The sequence below is a fragment of the Pollicipes pollicipes genome, unplaced genomic scaffold, assembly GCF_011947565.3.
Source record: "Pollicipes pollicipes isolate AB1234 unplaced genomic scaffold, Ppol_2.1 Scaffold_4295;HRSCAF=5057_pilon_pilon_pilon, whole genome shotgun sequence".
Taxonomy (NCBI): Eukaryota; Metazoa; Arthropoda; class Thecostraca; order Pollicipedomorpha; family Pollicipedidae; genus Pollicipes; species Pollicipes pollicipes.
Window position 1 is genome coordinate 1,385,602 of NW_023596461.1, and position 11,993 is coordinate 1,397,594.

The 11,993-nt window shown below is 58.0% G+C and overlaps 1 protein-coding gene across 1 annotated transcript in view; it reads right to left on the reverse strand.

The window, feature by feature from the left end:
* The window catches only part of LOC119096881 (dual oxidase-like), a 49,284-nt gene extending 38,565 nt beyond the window's left edge, over positions 1 to 10,719 (reverse strand). The window contains 1 exon segment of the mRNA XM_037219866.1: positions 10,624 to 10,719. Within this exon segment, the coding sequence (XP_037075761.1) occupies positions 10,624 to 10,696 (73 nt within the window). The 5' untranslated portion in view covers positions 10,697 to 10,719.
* Between the last annotated feature and the right edge of the window lie 1,274 nt (positions 10,720 to 11,993).

Below are 11,993 nucleotides of genomic sequence, written 5' to 3' on the forward strand. Positions count from 1 at the left end.
GGATAAACGGCGGGACACGGCGCAGACTCCCGCCGGCGCGGCGGCATCGGCCCCGGCGCAGTCTCGCGTGCCTCGTGCCGTAACCCGCGGCGCCGTGCTGGGCGACTCGTGTGAGACTGCCCGCGTGTCTGCCTCCGGGCGGCCCATGGGCTCTCACGCTGGCGGCGCTCACCGAGCCGCGTCATGGTGACGAGCGCGGCGCGACTCGCCCCCGTGGCGGCGCGAACCGATCCCCGTGCGCGGCGCGGCGCGACCCCGTGTGCGGCACGACTCGGCCCCGTGTGCGGCGCGACTGATCCCCGTGCGCGGTGCGACTCCCCCCCGTGTGCGGCGCGACTCGGCCTCGTATGCGGCGCGACTGATCCCGTGCGCGACGCGACTCCACCCCGTGTGCGGCGCGACTCGGCCCCGTGTGCGGCGCGACTGATCCCCGTGCGCGGCGCGGCGCGACCCCGTGTGCGGCACGACTTGTCATCATGCGCGGCGTGACTCGTCCCCATGTGCGGCGCGACTTGTCCTCATGCGTGCGCAACTCGTTCTTATGTACGGCGCGACTCGTCACATGCGCGGCGTGACTCGTCTCCATGTGCGGCGCGACTTGTCCTGCGCCCCCGTCCGCGGCATGATTCACCCCGTGCGCGGCGGGGTTTATGCAGATCACCAGGCCGGATGGCGACTGCACGGCTCCGCGGAGCTCAGTTCGGGCGGGTGCTGGGTCTGAGGCTGCCGCGCCACTAGCTCAGTTCGGGCGGGTGCTAGGTCTGAGGCTGCCGCGCCACTAGCTCAGTTCGGGCGGGTGCTAGGTCTGAGGCTGCCGCGCCACTAGCTCGGTTTGGGCGGGTGCTAGGTCTGAGGCTGCCGCGCCACTAGCTCAGTTCGGGCGGGCGCTAGGTCTGAGGCTGCCGCGCCACTAGCTCGGTTTGGGCGGGTGCTAGGTCTGAGGCTGCCGCGCCACTAGCTCAGTTCGGGCGGGTGCTAGGTCTGAGGCTGCCCGCGCCACTAGCGCAGTTCGGGCGGGTGCTAGGTCTGAGGCTGCCGTGCCACTAGCTCAGTTCGGGCGGGTGCTAGGTCTGAGGCTGCCGCGCCACTAGCTCAGTTCGGGCGGGTGCTAGGTCTGAGGCTGCCGCGCCACTAGCGCAGTTCGGGCGGGTGCTAGGTCTGAGGCTGCCGTGCCACTAGCTCAGTTCGGGCGGGTGCGCGGAACGTGCGTGTACTTCAGAAGCTGAGTAGAGGTGAAATGTTCACCGTTTATGAAAATAGAGGCAAAAAAGCGACAAAATGCTCACGGGTTGATGTCACGCAGCGCCACGCCACATATTTTTCAGGGAAGGACATTATGGTCATGTCACCATGCTATCATGAAATGGACGCGCATCAATCAACTCGACTAGAACCATGCACACAGCGATGCGGATGGATGTCCGATGAATGCATCATCTCCACAACAGGAACTGAAGCTCCTCTGACATTGTCTCAAAAGCAAACATCGGCCAACTGGTTAATGACGACTGGTGTCAATGACATCAATGTCGACGCGCCCTAAAACCTTAAATCATCGTCATCATCATCTGTGACGACTAGTGGACATCGAAGGAGTCGCATTTGAACTAAAGGGAGAGTGGCAGAAGTCCCATCTGTATACAAATCTCGCAGGATCATGTTTGTACACTAAATGAGCAATCATGCCGTCCGTGTAGAATATGTTGCAATACCGCGTAGAAAATGCATATTTAACGATATCGTCATCGAGTTTTGAATTATCGTGGTACGTAAAACTAGTTTTCGCTGTCTTGTGGGAAGTAGAGGGTGTACTCACTGCATTGCACCAATTGATATGAGCAGTAAATACATAAATACATGTCATGGCGTTAGCAAATATTCACGTTTGAATGGCAAGTACCATGCCGCTACCAGATATGCGATAGATCAGTATTGGAGCCATTTTGGTCTTCCCGAGGCTCCATGACGTAAAGCAAAAAGCAAATCTAGTCGTAATTACCCTTATTTCGGAGATAATGGGTCAATAATCAACCCGATGGAACACAAAAGATTGTTGTATGACACGAAAGCATTTAATTTGCGTACACCATTGTTCGGACCAGCCACGGCGAACTGGAACAGCGGGGCGCCATTACGAGCTCCTGTGGTCTCCCAGGTGGCTCCCGACAACACTCCAAATACTTGAATGATCGGTGTGTCATAACTAGAGAAGTGGATCCTTTGTAATCGCCTAAGATGCTAATTTTCTCATATTTGTCATTCAAAGCACGCCTCTGACGTCCCGCGTCGGAGAACTGAGAAGCCGGACACTCACCGGTAGGTATTTACTCCAAGCGTAAATTATCCTCATTCATTCACAACCCGGCAAGTTCTTCAGGCGCCATTTCGAGCACCCGTGTCTCTCCATTTGTGAGCAAGAAATTGGTTACACAAAGCCGTCATAGTGTCACTAGCAGAGCCCTATCGCGGGAGATTCGCAGATTTCCGGCCCGGGTGAAATGCTCCAAATGCTGATCGTTAGCCCCTGCTGATTGGCGTTGCAGAGCGCGCCGACTCTTGACGTCACTCGGCACGCAGACTGCAAGTTCTGGCTGTCACTACAATTAGATGGTGAACAGCGGAACTCTGTACTCAGAAAATATCCACACCAGCGATGAGAGCTGACTTATGTCATGTCGTCCCATTTCAGCCGCAGCAAAGGTCGCTTCAGCGCTTTCTCTCGTCGGAGCGCCGCTTGTGCCGCTGTTCATCCCGGCACTGCTTCTGACATGACGCACTTCACGGGATCGTGGTACACCAAAATATCGACTAGAAACCAAAGCAAAACCCGCCACCTTCCGTCAAACGTGCCGTTTCCACCCAAATCAAACATTTTGACGCGCCGCTACCGCGAGGCCGCGGCCCTCGGGCTGCCGATCTCCCAATTACGGTGAGAAACTCCCAGTGGCGGTCGGCGCGAGCTGCGCGCGCCGAAACGCGGCCGTGGTGCGGTGAGGCGGCGTCTGCGGGCGCGGCTCGACCTCCTGCCGCTGAAGCGAGGCGTGCGCCCGGCCGTGCCCGCCGGCGGTCTGCGCTGACCTCTGACCCGGCGCCGCCACACGGCCGTCAGGGCGTGCGGGTCACGGGTGTTGACCCGTCGGTTCAGCGTGGCAGCGATCATGAGTTGGATACGCTCGTGATGTGCGATCGTCCCGTGACGAAAGTTGGGCCACGGTGGTGCGCCAATAGCGCATGCCGGCCTTTTGTGCTGCGGTGTATTGATGAACTTAATTCAATTAGGTAGGTAAATATGTTTATATAGGGCGTATTTTCCATATACTTCACGTGCGCGGCGTAACGTCACGCACCATCAAGCATTCACCAGATAAATAGTAAAATTCACCGGAATAATTTGCATAACCGCAGCACACAAGCGCTGTTTTTGTTACATCACGTGGTCATGCCAGTGCGTTTAATACAGTAATGGCAGCAGTAGCCCGGATTCGACCCGCATTACGAACGCATTATGTGCTCCGAACAGGTCGCCGAGTGCCGTCCCGGTCCAGTTTCGTAAGCGACGCCGTGTTTGCGGACGCCGAGGCGTTGAGCGTTCTCGACTGCCGGCGGTGCGTGACTTTCGCCGGCGGAGCGGGGCGCACGCGCTGGGCGGCGCCGCCCGCCGCGGCGCCCCGCCTAGCTCGGGCGGCAGCGCGGCCGGCCGCCTGAATAGGACGGCATGTTTAGCGATTGGTCAGACCGCCTCTCGGCAGACGCCGCAGCGGCCGACTCCGAGTCACGAGTCGGCGCCGGCTGCGCCGAGTCATCGGGACGAGCCGGCGGTCACGAGCGTGGCACGGGTGCTGACGGCCGGGCCGGAGCGGCGTGTGAAGGGTCCGCTTCACGACTGGACCGACGGTGGATCGGTGTTGTGTGATGGTCCGATGATGATGATGGTCACGACTGATTCGAGCGTGCTGAAGTGATCGAAACGCCGCTAGAATCTACCCTCGAATGACGCCGTTTCAGCTCCATCAGCGGCTAAACACTGTTCCCATGTTCACCAGTCCCTCAACGCCTGGCTCGTGCCGTCACCATGCTTCTCGTGCCACTGTTAGCACACCTTATCCTCCAGCTATTACTCCCAGTCCACATCATCCAAAGCGCAGTCGTGGCCAGCACGGCCCCGGCGGCGTTCTGTAGAGCCCTTCGGTGAGCTGCTGTGAACTGGGCCGCGGCCCCCGGCCAGTGGAAACTCGACTAACACGAGGGCCACCCCGGGCCTGACGGGTGATTAGAACGCGGCCGATGAGTGATTCAATGAGGCAATTTAATAACGGGCTGGTGATTAATGGCATCTGATATGCATTAATGGTAAGGTCCTATGGTGCCCGCATTTTGATATGGCCGGTTGTATTTGAAAGGATTGGTACATGGTGATATATGGGTGTATGGTTGCAAGCGGTGTTGCAGATGAGCCTCCTGGGACTTTGTAGGTTGAGGTAAATATATTTTTTACTCAATTTTATATGCCCGGCATATTTGGATAGCGATGCTCAGAAGGGTATCGAGGAGACCACCGTTCTCACTTCTTGTATACGTTTTTCTACCTCTGAAAGCTCTCTCATTCCAGTGCGGTGCATGATGAACCCAAAGGTAATCATCCAACTTCGCCCTGGAAGGAGTGTCTTGAGCCTGCTTTTCTGACGTTTCTACGTCTTTGTTGGCGAGTGAAAACTATTGTGTCCAATCACATAGTACCATCCACAGGCGGCTGCAAGGGTAATGGAGATGCACAACGTGACTTCAACGCCCGCTCTGGGCTATCCTTAGCAATTGGAAACTTGGATAGAGAACACGGACGTAGCACCCCGATGGGGGTGTCGTGAGCTCCGTCTACAGGTCATTCGTTTACATTAAAGCATCTGAATACATGGTTTCCCATCCGGTTTAAAGCGTCTCTCTCTCTCTCTCTCTCTCTCTCTCTCTCTCTCTCTCTCTCTCTCTCTCTCTCTCTCTCTCTCTCTCTCTCTCTCTCTCTCCTCTCTCTCTATCTCTCTTCCTCTCTCTCTCTCTCTCTCTCTCTCTCTCTCTCTCTCTCTCTCTCTCTCTCTCTCCTCTCTCTCTCTCCTCTCTGCCTCTCTCTCTCTCTCTCTCTCCCTCTCCTCTCTCTCCTCTACTATCTCTTCTTCTCTCTCTCTCTCTCTCTCTCTCTCTTCTCTCCTCTCTCTCTCTATCTCTCTCTCTCTCTCTCCTCTCTCCCTATCTGTTCTCTTCTTCTCTCTTCTCTCTCTCTCTCTCTCTCTCTCTCTCTCCTCTCTTCTCTCTCTCTTCTCTCTCTATCTCTCTCTCTCTCTCTCCTCTCTCTCTCTCTCTCCTTTCTCTCTCTCTCTCTCTCTCTCTCTTTTATTCCTCTCTCTCCCTCTCTGCATGCTGTATAGGCATCTGGATGCGTAAAAGCTACTGGGGTCACGACTTACCAGCCACATGTTGATGCGGTGCAACATAGAGCGAAGCACCAAAGGTGGCTGCATGTGTTGCATCAGTAGGGAACTGCCCTGATTCTGTAAGTCTAGTTGGTCCTCGATTGCCTAGTCCCTGCGGATGCAGCCTTCAATTGGATTAGCGGACTTTCCCAGGCATACATTCATCAGGTGTGAGATTTCGACTACGTGATCCTTGATGGTTGGCTCCAAGGTCGATGATAGAGTTCTGCCTCGAGAACTGAGAATTTCCACCACCCTCAGCGACAGCCATGTCCTTGTAGGAGTCTCAACACGCGCATGTGTCACCAGTCCCAGTCATCCCTGCACCTGCATGCCCGACACGGCCGGTGCCGCAGCCGGTCGGCGGCGCTCCACGTGTGGCGGCCTCGCCCCAGCCACTCCCCGCTGCGCCGACCGCCGCACCTCCACCCGTAACCCGAGCGTGGCCGGCCGCTGCCGCTGCTGGAAAGCGGCGCACGCTGTTGCATCACCCGCCGAGACAAACAGAGCCAGGGCGGGCGGCGGCTGCGGCGGCGGCGGCGCCCGCTGCACTGTGCAGGTCGCCCCGGTAAATCAGTCGAGGTCGGCGCGGCCCATCCGACCCGACCCCGGGTCAGCCAGGTCACGGGTGTCGGGTAGCGGGCCCGTGCTGGGCAGGGAGCGCTGGTGAATGACTGGGAAAATCATGACCGGAGGTAAAATTATGCGCTCGGTGATCTTCACCTGAAAGTAATTCACTGAATGTGGGTTAAATGATTGTGCATTAAGATTGGGAGAGAGTAGGTTTGATGACACTATTTCGTGAAAAAGTTGCGTGTTACAGGGTTGTGGGGACAAAACCACCCCATGTGGTACATAACATAAAGATAGGATTTACCCAGAAGTGCGGTCGCTCAAGCTCTGAACCAACAAACAGCTAACCTGTGAACATCAACTTTTAACTTGTGCTCCACACGCAAGGAACATATCGTTGAACAGCGACTACCAGTGACACCGAAGCTAGAATACTTACGCATGTTTCGAGCCTCGTATTTCCCTACCATAGAAGGCGCGTTACAAGCCTCAACAAGGTCTGTGTTTCCAACAAGATCCGCACGACACCGCCCAAATTCAAGCCCACTGGCAAGGTCATCACGACGGCAACGTCACGCGTGCCCAGTTGGCCGTCAGATCAGTCCATGCGACGTTTAAATGGACCACGAACGCCGGCAATGAATCGTTCCGCCCCCCCCCCCCCCTCCGTTGCCCACCCCCCACCTGCGCGGCGCACCGGTCGGAACGTTACACAATGAATAATGCATGCGGGCAGGAAACCAGTCGGCGTCCCAGAGCAAGGCTGACTGCGGGGCGCTCGCCGGGCGTCCAGCGGCCACCTCCGACGCTCGGAGATAACGAATCGGTCCCGTACCACCGCCGCCGCCGCCGCCGCCGCCCGCCGACCGTGACTGCAGCCGGCCGAGTAAACAGCCATTGTTGGCGGCGGCGGCGCGGGCGCTCTTCGCGAGACGAAAGGAGGGCGCCGCGGGCCGCTGCCGCCGACAGCTGCTGCCTGTCGCTCGCGCGGCGGCCTGCATCCGGCTCTGAGCTGCTGCCGGGGTCCGCGCGGTCGCCGGCGGTGGAGTCCGCCTCTGTGGCACCGAGGGCCGTCACCGGCGCCAGGAACTGTCGATGGCGCTGCCGGCTGTTAACGGTGTCGCGCCCTGTCGCCGGTGCTGTAGGCTGATGCAAGCAGTCTGGGTGTCGTCAGCAGTGTGGGCGCCTGCCGGTGCTGCGGGGATCGCGGCCGACGCCATCTCGCGGAAAACGCCTTGTGCTGCCGCGTCCCGCGTCATGTATTAGCAGCATTGGTATTTGGGACGGTGGTTCCAGGCAGCGCTGCTAATAGCTGATTGCTCGGGCAAATGGGCATGGATCATGCAGCTACAGATGGATTGTACCAGCCGACACAAGAAATACCGGGCCGAGTAATGGCGGGCTATCGAGACCAGCAACCGTCACATCTCACGCCTGTGACAAAAGAGCATGGCTGCAGCCAAACTAATGCGTTCTGACCAACAATCAGCAGCAGTTGGGATGGTTTAACACCAAACAGCCGTTTTTCATTTCTACACTGCATAACTGTCCGGTTTTCGATAGTTGCCACCACGTCTGACACGGAGCACTTAACCGTAAGCGCGAGCGTGTGGCACGACCTATCAGCTGTAGCGCAGCACGCAACCGATATTATCAGCAATCGTAAACTGCACCGCTGTCAACCTAACCGCCCTGCCGAGAACAATAACATCTGCCAGCGCGGACAAACAACGGTAGCCGCCGCACGGCATGCGAAGTCAACAGCCCGGCCGGGTGCCGTCAACAGTCCGGGAAAGGCCCCGGGGGCAGCTCGGGCCTCTCCTGACGCCGGAGGCCGGCGTGGCGCGGGCTGTCAACAGGCCTGGACAAGCCCCGTGGGCGGCTGAGGCCTCTCCCGGCGCCAGAGGCCGGCGCGGCACGGGCCGTCAACAGGCCGGGAGAGGTCCCGAGGGCAGCTGGGGCCTCTCCTGACGCCAGAGGCCGGCGTGGCGCGGGCTGTCAACAGGCCTGGACAAGCCCCGTGGGCGGCTGGGGCCTCTCCCAACACCGGAGGCCGGCGCGACCGGGGCCGGCCACGGCCGGCGGTGTCCGGCTCAGCGGCGGCTCAGCCGGCTTGCAGTGATTCGGGGTCAGGCACAGACCGCCGGGAGATCCCGAAGGCCGCTGGCCCTGCTCCACCGGCGTCAACGGCGCTGCGGCACGAACGCCGCCACCAGGGAGCGTCCCGCGCCGACCGGCCCGGCCCGGGTCACGGCTGGGTCGCGCTGGGTCACCGCCGGGTCACGGGAGGGGGAGGGCTGCCGGTGCGGCAGGTGTGAGCGGTGTCTTGACAGCATGGGGCCTTGCTGAATAGGTAGTTGCGCTTCCGAGCTGTGGTCCGTTGTGGGTCAGGTGAGGATAGCATCGCATTGTCCTGGTTTCTGACGTCTCCAGAGTGGTTTGACGGTATCTTTTGACGGCTGAATATCTATGGGGCTTCTGCGTCAAGAGACCTAGAAAGCACTTCTACCGAGAAAACCACAGCTGCGTTTCTACGAAAATCGCAAAGTTTTATTTCAAAACCGTCTTCTTGCAAAGAACCGATATTTTTGAGAAGGTTGAGTTGCTCTCACGTGCAAAACACACGTGCAAAACAAAACGCACGAGCAAAACAGCGGTATTCTTGCGCAGTAAATGTGTTTATTAATAAGCTTATTATTGAATTTATAAGCTTAAACTGTTAGCATATCCTATATTTATAAACTTGTTCATAAGCTTACTGGTTTAAAGTTAATGCTGGTGTTCTAGATGCATGGTGACAACAAAATGACTTCAATGCGCGAGGAGAGACTGACAAACAGGCAAGGTACAGCAAGATTATTCGACCTGACATATTATCGTGAGACCATATCATTGTATCTAACCGACTCTCAACAAAATTCGATCTTTTTCTATCATGCTTTTTGATTGAAACATCGAATCCTTGTATGATGATAACTGTTTGATACCTTCTCTATTCACCGCTATCTCATAGTACACTGAAGGCCGATTATCATCACTGTTCGTGTATAACGTCATCAAAAGGAATGTCAAAGAAACAGTAGTTTAATGCATTTCTCCACCGTATCTAGAATGCATACACTTACGCTACTCCTTTAAATTTTCCAGCAACGTTTGAAATCCAACATTTTGACGGTAGATCGCGGAAAATACGTCACAACCACCACGTGCAACTGTCAAGGCAGCCATGAGCCGCCCTGCAAGTAAATCCGGCGACATACAGAATTTTTACCGGCGCCGATCCACAGGCTCGGGCCCACCATGAGCCGATCCCTTCCCACGCCTGCTAGAAAAACGCGCGCGGTCTGGCGGTGCAGCGGCCACTGGGCCGTCACGGACGCGGAACAGACCCGCCACTTGGCCCGGCCGTGAGACCGGGTGACCTGGCCGCGCTGGACGCACCACTGAGCGGGACACTTGGACGCGCTGGATGCACCAGCGAACGGAACACCTGGCTGCTGGACGCACCACTGAGTGAGAGATCTGGCCGTCTTGGACGCACCACTGAACGGGAGATCTGGCCGCGCTGGACGCAACACAGAACGGGACACCTGATAACGCTGGACGCACCTCAAAACGGGAGACCTGGCTGTGTTGGACGCACCACTGGGCGGGAGATCTGGCCATGCTGGACGCACCTCTGAAGGGGAGACCTGGCCGTGCTGGACGCACCTCTGAACGGGACACCTGGCCATGCTGGACGCACCTCTGAACGGGAGATCTGGCCGTGCTGGACGCACCACTGAACGGGAGATCTGGCTGTGCTGGACGCACCACTGAACGGGAGATCTGGCTGTGCTGGACGCACCTCTGAACTGGAGGTCTGGCCATCCTGGACACCCCACTGAACGGGACACCTGGCCGTGCTGGACGCACCACTGAACGGGAGCGCGGCCGCCTACGCCAGCCAAACAGGCACGTGCGGCATGCCGGGTGTGGGCGGGCAGGCTCAGTGGGCTCCGGCACGAGCTGGTGCAGAATTGGCCCGCGGACCGACACGAAGCTGGTGTGGGCGTTGGCGGCGCGTGTGTTCCGGCTGATAGCCAGGGTAAGGATATCGTGGTATTTAGTAGGCTGTGAGCGTCGACAATGCCTCTTGTCACAAAAGTTTTGGTGCAAAATTCTGCGAGTGTGATTCATTCTGAGAGCACATGTTCCCAACTGGCACGCCTTGACGTGCCTTCCAGCGTATTGCTTACCAAAAAATATTATGCCATGCAATCTACGCATCTGTTGCGTATTTACTTTACTATAGAAATTGATGCGTTAACAAGCACAAGCAATCGCGGTAAGTTTTATCTGCTGCGCTGCAGGTTCCAGGCGCTCGCGGAAGCAAGTATGCTCTCCTGGTTCTATTCACGGTCGCCGGGTTTGACGCAAGACCTGCTGACAACGCTGCGGACGCAGCACATCCGCAACCCAGACTGCATCGGGCGCATGAACGCAACATGACCCCAGTGACACCCCTCCCCCCGCTACAGCGGAACGTATCCGGACCGAGTTTCACCCCGAACACGGCCCGCCGTCTGCGCCGTAGCGCGACACTCACCTCCGGCAGATTGGGGCCAGGCCGCCAGCACGGCGAGCAGGCAGAGTCCGGTGAGCCGGCCGGCCGCCAGCATGGTGACGGCGGCAGTCACACGCGGCGTTTGTACCGGCGGCGGACACACGAGCAGCTCCCGTCCCGGCGGCGTGCACACGTGCAGCTCCCGTCCCGGCGGCGGACACACGAGCAGCTCTCGTCGCGGCGGTGGTCACACGTGCTCGCGCAGGCGGCGCAGAGTCGACTGCGGCCGGGCGGCGCGGCGCCCGAGCCGGCAGGGCCAGCCGGGGGTGTGGCCATGCCGCTGCCGGACGGGTGCCGGGTGTTGGGAGACAGGGCGGTGCAGGCGGGGCGGGGTGCCGCTATGCTGCAGCGCGTCAGCTGGGGAATAAAGTGGCCGAGCCGGGTCCGGGCACATCGGTGTAATGCTACCTTGCGCTCAAGTGCTTACCTGCTCAGGGTATTAGCACCATACCGGGCCAGACCGGGAGTTTGACCGGTTTGAAGCACATTGCCGGTTGGTGGGGGATAACCAGACAGGCCCAAGGTGTGGCCCCACTGTACACTGCACGTTTCGTGACCCGATAGAATGGCTCACCCTCAGCCGAGCGCGTGACTCGATTGCATCATCGGCTCTGGAAATCCAACCGCGCTTAAAGGTCACAGACACACACCCGTTCAGTGACCGAGCCCTCTCCACGGGTAAGGCGACGTGCTGCCTGAGCGTGTGGGGCTCCAGATGCGCGCAAGGTGAAGAGTGCGCGAGTTAGCGTGAAAATCATGTGTGGCTCTCAAATCGCGAGCGATGCGCGTAGACTGCGCCACTTCACATGTGCACGTTTATCGCACTTTGAGAACCACATGCGATTAGCGCACAAACACGCCAATTACACGACAAACGCGCATCTGAATCCCTCCAGGCCAAGCTTATTCGGTTCACGCCCGGGACAAAGCCAGGGGCAAGACCAGGTACACAGCGTCAGGAGGTAAACAGGAGGGGTGAGCTCGCAGTGACCCGGATGACAACGAACCGATTCCGCCGACGTCGCTCAGAACATATGCTCGAGATCCATCTCCGTTTGGCGTTAGCGCGACCCGGACGACATAGACTTTAGGTGGTATAGTCTATGTCGTCTATGTAGGCTATGTAGGCTATTTGCTATTTATCGTATAAGCTATGTAGGCTCTTTGCCAGCCGCCCAAAATACGCTTCCGTCACCTGATCAAGGTGAGAAGATGGACAGATGGAGTAACGGCGTAGCGTGTCCATCTATAAACAAGTACGTTTGTCGGCCTACAGCCGACGATGGAAGACAAATAAAACAGAAACAAGCAAACGTGTCATGCGTCATGAATAGTGTTATCCGCAGTTGTCA